A 16,753-nucleotide genomic window follows, 5' to 3' on the forward strand; every position below is an offset into this window, starting at 1 on the left:
ATCAACGAGAAAATACACTGTGGCTGTGGACTCAGACACACACACACACAGTCATGTGAATACTAATATTTACAGTATAAACACACACTAGTGCCTGTAGCCCTAACCCACACAAAGGAATGTAATTGGCATTTAGCTGAATGTGTATTGTCTCACTAAGTTTCGTCTCAGTGAGGGTAAATTAAATATTATTCATAATAATTAGTGGCTGATTCTGACTAATTACAGATCACTAATTGTCTCCATTTAGAAATCCAACAGTGTTGGAAGTTTTATTCTCAAATGGTTGATATGAAATTATCTATAAGGAAAGAGTCTCGTTTGACACGTTTGTCAGGTTGTCATAGAAATGTGCACTTAAAGATTGTTTTTCTCTGGGTCTAACTTAAAAAGCAAATGAACTTTGTATTCTGATAGTTTTAGAGGGTTAGGGTACACCAGTTTGTTTGGCTACATGGAGAAAGATGATTCGCTGTTGCAACCCTTGAAGGGAAAAGCTAAAATAGAATGAAGAAGTAGAAGGTTTGAATGAACAACTTAAGACCGTGCTAAAAGGTAGGCTGTGACACATCTGGCCACTAGTTGGTGTTTTTTTTCTCTATAAGAAAGGCAATTGTTGATCAAAATTGGCACCACATTATAAAATTCATTTCTTCAAAGGATTTATTATTTGGGAATAAGTGAGTACTATAGTCTTATTTATAGTTTTATTAGATAGAAGATCATTCTTTAGTCATTTTTATTTAGCTGCTTTATACCTCAATAGTAGCATTTACTTTTGATATGTTACTCTGTGTGTGTGTGTGTGTGTGTGTGTGTGTGTGTGTGTGTGTGTGTGTGTGTGTGTGTGTGTGTGTGTGTGTGTGTGTGTGTGTGTGTGTGTGTGTGTGTGTGTGTGTGTGTGTGTGTGTGTGTGTGTGTGTGTGTGTGTGTGTGTGTGTGTGTGTGTGTGTGTGAGAGAGAGAGAGAGAGGCGGTCCCTCTTACAGGAGAAGTGAGAGTCTAAGTCACTTCCGCATCATGGGCCCCCGGAAGAACAAAAAAATGAATGCAAGTCAACGGGGCTAAGAACGCTATGTTCTAATCTGCTTTGCCTTATGTCCTGGATCACACATATGTTGTGCTGCAATTTAAACGAAAAGTAATGAGTGGTGTTTCGACCACGCCAGTCACGTACTTTAAGATTCATCAGCTTGTAAAAGTTCATGATTAGCATAACTACAAACTAGAAATCGGCACGTCGCATACGTGACGTTACCACATAATCTCCTCTCCCCTAACATAGCTGCTACTTACCAAATGACCAGATTTGTGGTGGTTCTTTCCTCCTGTGGAAAGTTTGCTGAACTTACAGCGCTTTTCCCTCAGTTTTTTCCGTGTCTGGTTCGATGACGTCACTTTCGTGAAGCGTATTTGTAGTCCTGGACTTGTTTTCACGCAAAACCTAAAATAGCGTTTGCCCCTGTTCGAAAATAAGCGCGTTCTTGGTATCAAAATGTGTCTTTAAATTCACGGGCATCATATGTGAAATCCATGGCACAAAACAAGCGGAATTAGAAAATAGCGTTTTTAGCCCCGTTGACTTCAATTCAAAAATACTTTATTAATCCCAGAGGGAAATTAGAGTTTCAGTACACACACTTCTGAGATCAGACATACATACATAGACACATGACAAGAATTGGTGACTGTGGTCATTTGCAACCCGAGTCGTGCTACCGTAATAGATCAAGAGGGTTTATATGAGGATAGAGTCACGGGGAGGGAAAAAAGGCACTTCAGAGTTACCCTCCACAGAGAGGGTAGCTTTGCCATGCAAAAAACACCTCAGACAGATGTGCACACAGACTTCAGACATTACATAACATAAGTGTCCATTAGGTGGGGAGATAGTGTTGGGACTCTCCTCACTTCAGTGCGTGCAGCTGCATGGGGCAACGCTCATCACCTCCGTTTGGACAGGGGAGGGAGATAATAGGTTATAGAGTAAAGTGACTCCCAGATACGGTTCCATGGCCTTCACCGGTCACAGTCCCGCCCAGGCTGGGATAGGGAGAAAGAGTTACCATAGTGACGACAGCATTCCACATTTCTTCTGAGGGGGGAGTTTTCACTTCAGCCTCACAGGCTCCAAGGGCACCAGATTCAGATAAGGATTGTTTTGGGGACAGACAGAGATAATTTCCTCTCTGCCTTAGTGTTCTGTTGGTCTTCAACCCCTCTAGATCTAATAATGGCGTTAATCTATCCCAATCCGTGCTGATCTGTCCACTCTCTCCTTGATGGTATCCACCTTTTGTGCCAGAGCCTAAATCCCAGCCAAAGTTCCAAGCTTTCGACTCATCTCGACAATTATATGAGTTTGTGCGTTCACGGCACAATGCATTCCATCCCTGAGCTCCGGGATTGAGCCAATATTCCTCGAAAGCTCATTAATTTTTCGGCATGCCGGGTAACCGCTCAGGCCAAACAGCAGGAATCCCGACACCAAAACGACGAATATCCAAACATCTTCAGAATCCTCTACAGACAGTTGAGAGAGGCATATCAGGTTCCACTGTTTCCAGGAGTCCATGATATACCCAGCTGGCTCTGTCCCAGAGGGGCATCCGGGAGCCCCTTCTCCCGTTCTCATCTTTGAAAAAAATTGTGTCAATCACGTTGAGAGACCAACTGACCAGATCCATTTTTAATAATTTCTAGTTTCCAGACAAAATGCAAAAAGCACCGTGCACAGACAGGACAAAGAGCCTTGGGATAAGGAGGGAGGGAGAGGAGAAAAAAGCATCTGTCCTCTCCAAGAGCCGGAAGAAGATTCATTTTTTCGTTCTTCCAGGGACCCGTGGTCCGGATGTGACTTAGGCTCCCTATTGTGCTAGGGCTAGGAATCAGTATGTGATTCCTCTGATGTATGTATGTCACCCTCATAGTTGTTTTTGTGTGTTTGCTAGAAATTAGCATGGTTAGCACGAATATGCTAATTTTATGTACTGAGCTGTGCATGTTAAAAACGAAAAGCACTGTTGTGTAACCTCAGTAGGCTGTTGACTCTTTGCCATTTTTTTTTTTTGTCTCTTCCAGGCCTCAGTAACATCATCGGAATAATAGTTTACATCTCAGCCAACTCTGGTGACCCAGGTCAAAGTGACAGTAAGAAGTCCTACTCCTACGGCTGGTCCTTCTACTTTGGCGCCCTCTCCTTCATCATGGCTGAAATGGTGGGTGTGTTGGCCGTTCACATGTTCATCGAGAAGCATCGTAAGCTGAGGGCCAAGTCTCGTACCGAGCTGATAAAGAAGTCCGCCTTCAGCCGCATCCCCTCCTACCGCTACCGATTCCGACGCCGCTCCAGTGTGCGCTCCTCTGAGGCTCCCAGCCGCGAAGCGTCACCGTTGGGGAAAGGCGGCTACACAGGGCCCGCCGCCTCGGAGATGCCCATGTACACGCTGAACCCGCGGGAAGCTGGCAATGCTGGTACCAAAGCAGTTGCTGGCCTAGGTGGGCTGCTCAACTCAGAGAGGGAGTTCCTCCAGAGCAGCACACTCACTAAAGATTACAGCAAGGACCCCAACCGCAGGACCACACCCGTCTGAGAGGATCTGGCTGTAGATATCACCCAGTCAGAGGATCAAACAGGAGTAGACGTCCAGCAGGATTGAACGCAAACATGGGGAACATGAAGGGTTGGTGGGGCGGGTTTGGGTTGGGGGGATTAACTATGACTGTGAACTGTGAACATTTAGCCTTTGAACTGTGAATCCTTTGCCCTTTGAGAGTTTCTTGGTGTGTAGCAGGGTTGGTTTTGCTGGAGAAGTTGTTCCCAACTCCACTTAACCACATATCTCCTCATAGATGGCAGCACACACAGTCTGTGTTCTTTGTGCTGATGAATCGTAAGAAGAAGATTGGGCCAGTGTCGTAAGTGGTTTCTGGTTTGGGGCAACTTCTCCTTAAAAAATGAAAGTGAAGTGAGTTTTAGGAGAAGACGAAAAGAGATAACAAACGTAGCGGTAATTGTCTTTGAGACCAGTGGAGCCAGATCAAAACCAGGAAGATTCAGAGCTTCACGTTGGCTCTCTAACTTTCCAGAGAACGTTATTTGTTTCAGTTCAGCTAGTTTTAGAGAATAAACCAATGATGTGTGCCATTAATTCTTATTTTCTATACTGTTTTCATATTGATTTAGTTCATTTTGGGAAAAATAACTTTCTGAACTGAAACTGTATTCATCTCCATCCTGGTCGTGTCCAACCGGGTGTTGGCTTTTAAGAGTTTAGTCCACTGACTCCAGATCAGCTGAGGGGAAACTCCAACAAAACTAACGAAGCTCTTTTTAGACGATAATGTTTGATCCATTGGTGCTTCCTCACAACTGTGTTCTCTGCCAATTTTTTATGTATTTATTTATTTTTTACCTAACAATCGAGGTGATCTGTCCGTTTGATTTCACAAAACACCTTTTGCCTTCCATGCTTCCTTGTGTGTATCCCCATAAATCACCTCACCGGCACCCTCTGCACACCTTCGCACATCCTCCCACCCCGTCGTTCCTCCTCTTCAGAGGACGCTACAAGGTTTAGGTCCTGTCTTCCGTCGGTGTCGCTCATGGGACAGTTTTTTCGGGGAGGTGGTTTGGAGAGAAGACCGCTGAGCTGTGAATATACTTGAAGGCAGTGCCAAAAATTCATTTAACTGACCAGAGATGGACTTTTCGTGTCTGCCTGCTACCTCTTGGTGAAAGTCTTTTAGATCATTGTAATATAATGTTGACAAAAAAAGAAATTCAGCTGCACAAATAAACACAAACAAAAGGCGTAAGAACAGCTAGCTGGAGAGAAAGTGGAGGAAATCCATTGCACCGCTAGTGATATTTCCACGACATTTACCCAAACCGTAGCACCTGATGTATGCATCTACAAATACACGAATACAACATAAGCCACATCTGTACAGGTCACTTCTCCACACGTTAAACTACAGCCCGGTTTCCACAAAAACTAGTAAACTCTAAAAAATAAAGTCTTAGTAATACTTTCAATCAAGAGCATAAATGTTCCTCAGAATCAACGAATTGTGTTGTTTTTTTCGTTTTACGAGACTTTTTGGGGAAACACGGTTGTCGTTCCGACAGATTCTTGCACGAAATGTTCTAACAGAAACGAGTCAGTGACAGCATTTAACCCTGAAAATTTTACAGTGAATTAAAAAAAAATTGTTGATATAAATATATAAATGTCTGTGCCACTGAGAGACTTAATCGAGCGGTTTAACATGACTGCAGAGCTTTTGCTCCCTCTGGATTTTCCACCGTTTCTATTCCGTCTTGGATTTTCATGACAGCAGGGATGGCCAACATGTTTTAAAATAAATCCAGCAAGTGGCGCCGCAGAAAAACACATCTGATGACTTTTTAAGCAAAGCAAGAGTTTTTGTCTAAAGTGAAATAACGCGAAGCCATAAAACACAGAAATGAGGAACAGGAAAGGGAGAACACTGAGCAGAAGGAAAATATTCCCCGCACCTTTTCCCAAACTTTACTTAAGCAACTGTGAATAAAAATGAAAGACAGAAAAGACCGTACATTGTTGTTAGATATCTCCCTGAGCCATTATTGCACTGTTTTGTATTAATTCAAAAGAAAAAAACCTCTTAACCCAACCATGATTAAAAAAATGTTCTGACCTCAGCCACAATCAATGCTCATTTTACAAATTTCCTTTTTAAAATCTCCTGTTTTTATGCCATAAAGGGAACATAAAGGGACAAACGCTAAAAAAAGTTGCTCGTGAACATGCATTTTGCAAGCTAACTGCAAACCCAACTGCCGTCATGGTCTGTGTGTTTGTGTGAGGGGGTGGGGGGGGGGGGGCTTTTCTAAGAACAAGGGCTTTTAATTTTTAAAGGACAGGAGCACACAAGGGCTTTTTATGCTCAGCACTGCAGAAAGGTTGTTTTAAGGGTGTAATCTTAGAGAAAGGGAAGTGCATTTGCACAGAAGCAAGTGTTTTAAAATCAGCTGAACAGCTTACCAATTATTTAACAAGCAGAAGAGAACCGGAGGTGGATGGAAATAGAAGGCCGTACGCTTCCACCTAACTTCTGTTTCGGTTAGCTTTAGCTTTAGAAGTGGGTTTCTAAAACTGTACCTTACCTGTTGTAGATGGCTCTGTGAACAACCTTAGTTTGGAGAAATTGAGAACTCACAAGCTAATAGCACACAATTTAGTCTAAATTTTTTAAATATACTGTGGTTGGATATGATATTTTAAATAGTCTTATAGTGCTGTAAATTTCATATTACAATGATTAGCAAAAGGTCACTAATTGATACTGTTATCTAATTTGCATAATCTACCAGATGAATCCTCTGAGAGAATAAAAATAGAGATAAAAACACCCAAAACATTTGGAGCCGCACATATTCTTTCGTTTGTTGATTCTTGTTTATTTTACGTTGTCACAATTTCAACTATACCTCCTTTAAAGTCTGAATATGGAACATTTACACTATAGTGACAACTAGTGTTTAGAGGTGGTAGTGCAACAACAGAACACTATGCAGCCGTCAGGGTGTTGGTTCCTCACTGCTGATACGTGAAGTGACCAGCCAGCACCATGTCCAGTATTGAATCATACAGGGTAAGAACTAATTACTACTAATACGTTTATTTTACAACAGTATTTATCGTTAGAACATCTTCTGGCTTCAGAATCAGCAGTTTTACTTAACGACTCCGCCAATTTTACACAGTCCCAGCATCGCCTTGCCTAGCGGACTTTTTACCGCAACAGTGCCCCCTATTTGCTGGTAGATGTAAATATAAAACCAGTGTTGTGCCAGTCTAAATAAAGATGTGACTATTTTTTAAATATAGCTTTGAGGAGAAACTGTGCATTCATTCTGCGCACCTCTAAACGCCCTGTGGATGTATTTTTTAAATATAGCTTTTTATTTAAAATGTTCCATATTCAATCTTTAAAGCAACCCTAAAAACATTTCTCACTTCTGCCTCCTAGTGGTTAAAAGTGGAATTGCAATTGTTGGTAGCTAGTGCTAACAAGAGCTAACACTAACATGTGCCAACTAATACTAAGCCATGAAGTAACAAGATCCACACTGTTGGACAAAAATATTATTACTTACAAGTCAAGTAGCAACAAAGCTAGGTCACCATCAGTCCGTGATGTTGTAGCCTTCTTCAGGTCCCTAAAACTTGTGTAGGCCACACCGATGTTCACTCTGGTTTTAGCTCTTTACTTTGACTCCAAAGACATCTCTCTTACTTTTACTTCTAGGTTTTGCCTTGATGGCAGCAAAAAAAGTTAAATCATTCTTCTTGAGCTTTTTATTGATGAACAGCAAACTGAAAAAGCTTACTGCTAGCCTTTATATTAGCAACCAGCAGTGCTAATGTGAACAGCTATTGCCGTAAAGCAGGTAGTGAGCTCCCACTAGTGTTCCTATGCAAACCACAGAATTGTTAAGTGCAGGACTCGACCATTCAGGACTGCAATACTGTCAATAACTGCTTTTGGAAAAGGTCACAAGAGCCATGTGAAATTGTGTTATTTCAGGTGGAATAAAGGTGGGATCTCTATTTTTCTAAACTGGTCATTCACATAATGGCCCACAGCAGTTATTTTCTGCAGAACTCCACTTCTAAAGACCTAAACCATCACTTCACGCAAAGGTAGAATAACCACTTATCATTTGAGTTGCTAAAGATGCAAGCGCATAATATTATCTAAGTAATTGCTCTTAAACAGTACCAAATATTACTCCAAATGTTTCCTGTGAATCACTGTGTCCAGGTTAGCTTTAGGTCATAAATCTACTACTATATGTACTCTTCTCTGTATAGGTTGCTGATTCAGCTCTAGTAGATGTAGCTCGGCTCTACGAAGGGCCCCTTGGATCCTTTGAGTCTGCTTGGCGCCAGGTTTAGTACTGCCATCCATGAGCCATGTCAGCTTTGACCATTCAAACCATCCATGTTCATTCACATCCAGTGCTCACATTCACTGTATCACTAACCGGGTCTCAAACAGCACCCTGACCTCTGTAGCTCTGTAAGGACGCTGAATCGATGTTTACCCCCCTCACGGAGCACAGGGTGTTCTTTGAGACCATGTCTCTTCCAACCACCATACTGCTTTGATACTCTGATATCAACAAATAATTGTATTAGTATAAAATAGTATCCTAAAGGTGCCAGTGTGCAGAGGATGATGAACTCTGTCACATATTATACTTATTAATATTTATTCATTTCTGGGCGGGGCATCGATGACAGTGGGCGGAGTTGGGAAGCAGGAGTTGTAGTCTTTCTAATATATTATTCTAGTCTCCTTTTCTAATTTAATGTGGCTGTGAGGTTGTGTTTTTTTGACCATACGGGAAGTCTCTGATAACGTGGACACTCTTTTATGGACACTAACCTCACCTCAATGGTGCCAGAGACTCTGTTTGCCAGCGGGACACACAGCACTGCAGCACACACACACACACACACACACACACACACACACACACACACACACACACACACACACACACACACACACACACACACACACACACACACACACACACACACACACACACACACACACACACACACACACATTCAGTCCAATGTACATGTTCCTATACTTCTGAGGACAGTTTTTTATTACTGCCGCTAATATCCAAAATATTGTCTTTAACAGGACTAAAAGTCAGATTATAATGTCTAATAGAGTAAATTAATGATTAGCTGATCATTTTGAACCCTATGAAGCCATTAAGTTAGTTATGTTGATTATAACATTTCTGAGGCCTCTACCTCTTTAACAAGATTAGTACTTTCCTCTAAAACGTGCTCTATTGGATATGTTTTCTGCAATCTGTTGAAGGATGCAATTTTATTCCTATTATGTAATTAAAATATGATTATTGTTTTATTAGTAAGGTGCATTAGTGCCACGTTGAAATTGAAGGTTTAGAATCAAGTCAAAAGGTTCAAATTTCTGAACAAAATCCGTGTTTCCATTGTTGGAGGTTTGGGAAATTCCTGGGAGGGAGAAAAGTGACCGGGAGATACGAGGGCTTGGTCCTCTCAGCTGTTTTTGGGCGTTGCGGGTTCAAAAATAGCAATTTTAAAGTCGCCGCTAATTTTCTTTTCTTTCCATTATCATCAGCAACTGTTCCAAACTTACAAATACCGGTTATTTGGTGACGTCTGCTGATGTCATTTCCTACTGAGTTACGACCAATCAACATGAGACAACCAAACCTTTTGTTGTCAATACCCCAATGAAGGTACTTTTTTGTTTCCTGAAAAATGGCCCAGAAAATGGTCCTACTTGGTCAGCCCGCTGAAACCGAGACACGCTCATGCCACAAAGATCTAGTAAAATTACCCAGAAGTCCCAATAGTGGAAACAGACCCCAAATCATCATGATATTTTACATGCTAAATACTAAAGTTGGCTTTTTCAAACTCCTTGTGCTCCTGAAGCCGATGGCATTTGCTTCACTACTATTTTCCTGAGGGTTCTTGGTGTTTTCCTGAATAAAATATACAAACTAAGCATTTTATGATTATTCCTGAGTTTTACCAGAGTGGTAATAAATAAAAAAAACCTGCATTTAAAAGTATAAGGTGTTTCTAGGGGTATGTTTGATATTGGGAAGGATCGAGGGTAGCTTCTGCAGTTACCTTCGTACAAAACTAATCTAAGTACCGCACCTTTAAAACCATCAAGTGCTTTGTTATTTATAGTTTGTTCAGCAAAAACACACCCAGAACCTGCTTTTACAGCCATAGCAATAAATGCATCAAATACATTTGGCTTCATTTTGATTTTATTCTTGTAATACTGTTGACGTTTTTCAATTTTAATCCCGTCATGCCCTCATTATTTATCCATTATAAGAATAAACACTTACATTGAAGTTAGGTAGAATTTTGTTGTTTGAGAATAAACAGAGCGCTGGTTCTCCAGCATGCTTTATGTGGAACGCTCGTCCTCAGCAGTATAGCAACAAAAGCACTCGATACACAAACGACGCACACCTACGTGCACGCTCAGATACACGAGGCGACTCTCGCTGTTGCAGTGCAGAAAGGGTGTGTGTCCTATTCTATAAAAAAATCACTGTGTCATGTTTATTGTTTTATTTTTTGGGAGAAAAACAAACAAAAAAACTGTTCCTGGTGTGTCACTGTTTGTCAATCCAGGTGGGACTTTGCGAAAACTGAACCAGCTAACCGTACATGGACGAGCAGAAGAACTGAAATGTATCTGATTGGTTCTGAGACAAAGACTTTCTTTACATATTGCACTCATTTTACACACACACACACACACAAACACACACATAAACACAGATATGGTTACAATGTGAGGAGAGCTTACAGGTGGATTAATGTGCCTGCATGTGTGTGTGTGTGTGTGTGTGTGTGTGTGTGTGTGTGTGTGTGTGTGTGTGTGTGTGTGTGTGTGTGTGTGTGTGTGTGTGTGTGTGTGTGTGTACAGTTAGCCTCTCCTCGCCCATGCACCTAGTGCCTGCCTATCCTGCCTTCAGACAGCTCCCAGATCAGCCATGGGGCTTTCAGGACAACCTCCTTTGCATTCCCATGAATCAATCTCGTAGGACTGGGATCCGTTTCAGAGCTAACTGCCCCCATCGTTCCTCAGTCGTTTCAGCCGTATGAGCTAGCTGATGAGTTTCCTCTTCCCCGGATCTGACTGACTTCAGATCTGCAGCCTGCTGGTCCGATCTGACTTCATGTTGTTTTGTCTTTGAAGCTTTTGTGCTTGTGATGCTTTTTTGTGGCAAGTACATGCAACCTGATGGAGCAAGAAAGAGAACTATACATTTAGGACACACAAACCCTTAATTTCATGTTCCTAAACAAAATCTATAAATCAGTAGCCAACATTCAGTTATTCTGGCCCTGGTGCACTTGTATCTCTTCTGTGTCGTCCTTTAGCCTTTCAGCAGAATAGATGTTGACCTGGAGTAGGATTTCAGTTTTGCCTCAGACCCTGCTGTTTCCAGCATTCACCAGCGTTATGTGAGGCTGCCACGGCTGGCCGACAGTGCGTGAAAAGCTGAGAATGGTGGGATGTTTGAGCAAGCGTGGAGAGTTTCGCCGTGCATCACTTACATTCAGCCTGTAAGCTGTAGCAACACCACGTGCTAAAGGTCGCGTCTCAGTTAAATCACAGAGTTTTGACTTTAAAAGATCCAGATTCTTACGTCCTTCTAATAAGTTTTTACTGCTTTGAAGATGTGTTTGGGATGTATGCAAGTAGATATTTTAATGCAGCACCCTTCACCGCTGTGGTCTCACAATACCTGTGGAGGTTGTTCTGTACCGGCTACCTACAGGCATTTCGATATGATTCTGAAAAGCGTTGAAAAGTACGGAAGCCCTGAAAGGCAAGCAGAAGGTTACAATTAGGACCTTCTAATTTATTTAATATGATTTATTCACAGTTTTAAACACACTTGGGATGTGGAACAAACTAAACGCAGCTAAGGTTTTTGGGCTGAGCTTCCTAATGCAAGAAAAAAAGGTTTAAAGAGTAGGTTCTCTGATAAACCGTTTATACTTGTTATTTTTCAAATATGATAGTTCACTCTAGCCCTTTTTAGAAGCAACATGCCGGCATTTCAGCATATTACTGCCACCACAATGTGTCTAGTGAGTGTGCCGCGGCGGCATGGCATTGGGGGAACTATGCAGCATTTGTGCCGCCACGCTTGGTAATGTAACCACAACACCGGACTTGTAAATGCACATTACGCCTTAGGGCAACAGAGGGTGGTGTCATGATCACGTGGGGAGTTACTGCCGAGCTCCGGCTGGAAACTATTTGGAAAATGAAAGTAAAAATGGGCACAAGTTTCATTTTTGTAAACAGAACCAGCTGAGGTGATAAACCGGAGCGACGTGGAGCTCCGGGAGCTTCTCTCCGTTAGAGCTGGAGGTCAGATCACACCGAGACTGCAGAGCGACTGTGGAGGACAACTTTAGAAGCAGCTTGGTAAAAAAAAATGTTGTGAGTGCCGCTTCGATTGCAATAAAAAGCAAGTTATGTCCAAGCTAAATCTACGTTTGTGACAGCACAGAGACCGCCCCCATGCCCTCTTTATGCCGCCATCGCGTAATCTTTTGTAAAAAGGACACGATTGCGCCACATTACCACAACAGTATGACCACGTATATAAACCACCTAAGGATCCCTGATGCTAGCTTTGCATTGCAGCAAATTGGCGGCATTGTTTTCTAAAAGGCTCCTGAGTTTCACATGCAGGCTAAACGTGAAAATAGTCTTCTACCTCTATTTCCTGCATTAGCCACTGATAGAAAATAGATGGGGGAACATTCAGATCTACATCACACTGTCACTTAATATTCATGGACTCACCCATCCTGGCTCATGATGGGAAAGGCTATTGTTGGCTTAGCATCATCTCGAGCACATCTCGGCTAGTAGAAGCTAACCGTTAACATTAGCAACTCCACCACACGGACGAACTCCTTCAGGCTTTTGTTATTTGCGGAGATAAAACATCAAGGATGCAAAGCAAATGGAGTCAGGGGAAGAGTCGTGTTGTAGTCAGCCAATCAGAGGTCAGATGTTTGTATCATGAATAAGGCAGCTGTTTTCCTGCTCCCCTCTCCTCCGGCTAACTTCTACTTCCTGAAACAGGAGCACCAGGAACCTTTTTCCCACAGATTGACTCAGAATGCATTTCTTTATACTAGACACCTCAGTAAATATTGTAGCGGGCCAGGGCTGTTCGGGGTTTGTTCTGTTATTGCAGTTATGTGTTTGTTGTCATGTTGCTATGGTGACGGGTGACGCGCTCTCTCTGCGACTGTTTTTCCTCAGTAGCTTGCTCCAGCCTCCGAATGTCTCTCTCCATTACGGCGAGGGTGAGTATCCCACTTCTGACACCAATGTAGCAAGCTCAGTCACGGAGGAGACAGAGGTTTCTTTGGGAGCACCCGTTTAATCTACCTACCTCAGCGCGGACACAGCAACAACAACAAAAAAAGGCGCGCTCTCACCGGAAAAACAGTCGCCGAGAGAGCGCGTCACCTGTCACCATAGCAACATGACAACAAACACATAACTACAATAACAGAACAAACCCCGAACAGCCCTGGCCCGCTACAATATGTTAAAAAAATATTGAATGAGAACTTTAAGCCTTGTTTTTTTCTGTTGCCTTTCAGGACTTCCGTATAAATGCCCAAAACGTGTAGTATATTGTCTTTAATGGTTTTTAGTTTGAAAAGGGGAAACATGTTTGCACCACTTCTAAGACTAGTGTGACAGCAGTGTTGTGTAACCACGGTTTTAACCCTCCCACCGTCCTAATGGGTGACCCCTGCGAGAAAAGTTGACCATTGAGCAGGATTGATGGTTTATGCCTTAAGGTCCACGTGGCAGGGGTGAGGTGGTGCTCACTCCTCACCACTGCCACGTGGACCCAAGGGACACACCATCAACCCTGCTCAATGGTCAACTTTCCTTGCGGGGTCACCCATTAGGACAGTGGGAGGGTTAAATAACCACCAGCTTGGTCATCTGTGAATACTGCAGAAAATCTTTGGTTGGCTTTTTCAATGTGCACCACTCTGTAAATCCAAGATCTCACTGGGATGAAAGCTTTAGGGACAAAATGCAAATGCAAAGTTTGGAAAATGTCTGAAAATGCTCAGGAGGGTTCTCAATTTTCTTGCAGGAGTTGCAGGGCCTTGTTCGTGTATCACTGGAGCTCCAATCGTGTTTCCTAGAGAGTCACACAACCATAGTGCATAGCCCAGAGAGATGTGGGTTTCAGACCTGTTGTTCAGGGGAGTTCTTGGTACTTTACAGGAAGTAGCTGCTGTCCAAATGTCCAGTTGAAACCTATTTTTAACTTTTAGTAAGTCTGTGGCAAATGACTGTAACTCGACCTTGTCCGTTTGAAACTGACCTGAGGACTGTTAGAAAACCAACGCCAGAGCAAACTCAGGGGAATGGTCAGTGATACTTGCATTAGTTTATTGTTTCTATTCATTCAGAAATACAAGAAAAACACAAAATAACAGAAAACAAAGCAAAGGATTCATTTTGAATTTGTAGCATTAGCTCGGTGAGCGGTGTTTTCCCCCCCGAGCAGGCTGTTTGGCGTGTACCGTAGCGGTTGTCGTGAAGATGAAACCATTCAGATGAAAATGAGGATTTAAAATAATAGCAAACAGTCATTATCCTAAAGTGTCTTTAGGAGAAACACCAGGGTATTGTTTCTCCACCGCGGTGATGAAAGTGAAAAATGAAAGCTGCGAGTCAAATTTACAGCTGGATCCTTGTGTAGCGATTTTTTAAATCCCTCCAGAAGCAGGTGGAAATGTTTGAAATGTGCAACTGAAAGTGCGATGGGTGGCGGATAAATGTTCGGACTGATTTTTTTATTTATTTTTTTTTTTACTATTATTTGTTTTATCCTGCACCATACCTCTGAGCCCTATCATCAAATAAATAGCTCTCTCTCTATGAACACGCACACACACATGCATGCAGAAACATGCTGGCACTCACATCTGTCTTTGTCCACACTGACTGCACACACACACACACACACACACACACACACACACACACACACATGCAGCTGCCAGCCAGTTTCACTGTATTCTTTCTAATGTAAACCTCCAACTAACAGCAGTCTGACATGGACACATGCTGTGGATAAAAGCACACTTTTACTTACATGATATAAATATGAATATCTATATGAAGATAATTATATACAGTATGATCATTAGAAAATAAAGAAACCCCTTTTCAACTTGTCTGTCAAGAGTGTTTTTTTTTTGTGACGGGTGAGGAAGAGCTGAAAAAAAAAACAGCATCTGCTCTGAGCCAAGCTTTGTGAAAAATCATACTTAATTTCTGAAAAGGGAAAACTCCGGAAAGCTACTTTAAGAAGCACAGCACCTTTTTGTCTTACTCCGCTAGAGGCTAACGTTTAGCTAACAATTCTAATGGTGCGTTAGAAACATATAGTCAGCTCTAAACGTATCTCATGCTACTTTTTCAACAACTCGATATGAAAATTAAATGCATGTGTTAAGTAAATAATGAGTCAAATTTGAAATGGCCTGTATTTGATTCAGCGCCTTCTAGAGTCCTGGAACCCCTCAAGGCGCTTTACAACACAACCAGTCATTCACCCATTCACACACACATTCAGACGCTGGAGGGGATGAGCTACGATGTAGCCACAGCTGCCCTGGGGCGCACTGACAGAGGCGAGGCTGCCGAGCACTGGCGCCACGATCCCTCCGACCACCACCAGCAGGCAACGTGGGTTAAGTGTCTTGCCCAAGGACACAACGACAGCGACAGACTGAGCTGGGCTCAAACCTGCAACCTTCCGATTACGGGGCGAGCACTTAACTCCTGTGCCACCATCGCCCAAACGTTTGTGGCGTTTGACATTCTTTAATGCAAAGCTGTCAAACTCAATCCCTCGGTCCAAATCTGGTCCACAGTATGAGGCCCGCGAGCTCATATATCAAATGGTACCAACTGGCCTGCTGACTCCTTTGCCAAAAAAATACTACAAATCCCATAGTGCTTTGCAGCATTAATAAGACTTAATTAGCTCAGAGCACAGAAGCTGTTGTTTGGGTTTTATTGAGCCTAGCTGTGCTCTCTCTCTCTGTTTCACGTCTTCAACCCTTTTCTTTCTCTCCACCCCTCTGTGCTTCCTCGTAAGCATAATACATTTGTGACACGTCGGCGGTTATCAAAATCCCGTTTTCCATCAATCCTATGATAATCTTCAGATCACTTCCACATTTCCATCAATGTACAATATTCACTCAAAAGGTATTTAGTGAGTTCTTATTCCCCCATATAGATACCACACTGTCTTTTCTTCGGCATGAAGTCAGATTTAGGCTTACGAATCCGCCCTCCAACTGTGTGTCTAAACACAGCGGGACTCACTTATAAGCCAACCAGTTTAAAAGTCTGAACCCCAACTTGAGACGTGTGCAAATAAGTTGCAATATCCTTCTTTCTACAAGAATAAGCAAGTCCTGACACTCTCTCAGTCATTCGAACAACAGTTAAAGCAGACATCTAAGACAAACAACAACCAATAACTAGAGTTGGGTTTCTATTCAAGGCTAAATGCTCAAAAACAAATTTTACCTCTTAAATATCACACCGGTCTATTCATTCATCTCTTTATCACACCAGTGTTGTGTTTATATTTCAGCAAAAACGCTCAAAAAACCAACCAATACAGCATTTCCAGAATCTGTTTATCTTTCTCTCTGAACCATACCAAAACAGGACTCCAGGAATCCATTTAACAAGTCCCTTCTGTCGAACCAACCAGTTTAACTCCTGGTCACCTAGGATTTTCTCTCGGTACCACAAGACAAAATTATAAAAAACAAACTTGTGTCACCAAATCTCTCCACTTCAGGGCTTGAGTTTGTTGATCCGCATTCCTCCTAGCGACGTCAAGACCCCCCAATGACCCCCCAGCAAAACTCAGTGCTTGAGGACATTTGGGTTGTCGACAGTCCTCCGGCATCGGTTCTTGGAGCCGCGAGGTGACATGACCCCGGCTCTCGAAGGACCAAATTATGTCAGGGATTTTATCAACATGTTTATCAATAAACCCATTTCCTGCAGCTAGCGAGAGAGGGACAAGAAGCAATAAGACAGACATACAACCAAATCAT

At 42.5% G+C, this 16,753-nt stretch overlaps 1 protein-coding gene across 1 annotated transcript in view; it reads left to right on the forward strand.

Annotated features, from left to right (window-relative positions):
* cacng3b (calcium channel, voltage-dependent, gamma subunit 3b) overlaps nt 1-14,842 on the forward strand; it is a 50,079-nt gene extending 35,237 nt beyond the window's left edge. The window contains exon 4 of the mRNA XM_070542081.1: nt 3,081-14,842. Within this exon, the coding sequence (XP_070398182.1) occupies nt 3,081-3,592 (512 nt within the window). The 3' untranslated portion in view covers nt 3,593-14,842. The remainder of the gene's footprint in view (nt 1-3,080) is intronic.
* The last annotated feature ends 1,911 nt before the right edge of the window (nt 14,843-16,753 follow it).

This window comes from Nothobranchius furzeri, chromosome 12, assembly GCF_043380555.1.
Source record: "Nothobranchius furzeri strain GRZ-AD chromosome 12, NfurGRZ-RIMD1, whole genome shotgun sequence".
Lineage (NCBI taxonomy): Eukaryota > Metazoa > Chordata > Actinopteri > Cyprinodontiformes > Nothobranchiidae > Nothobranchius > Nothobranchius furzeri.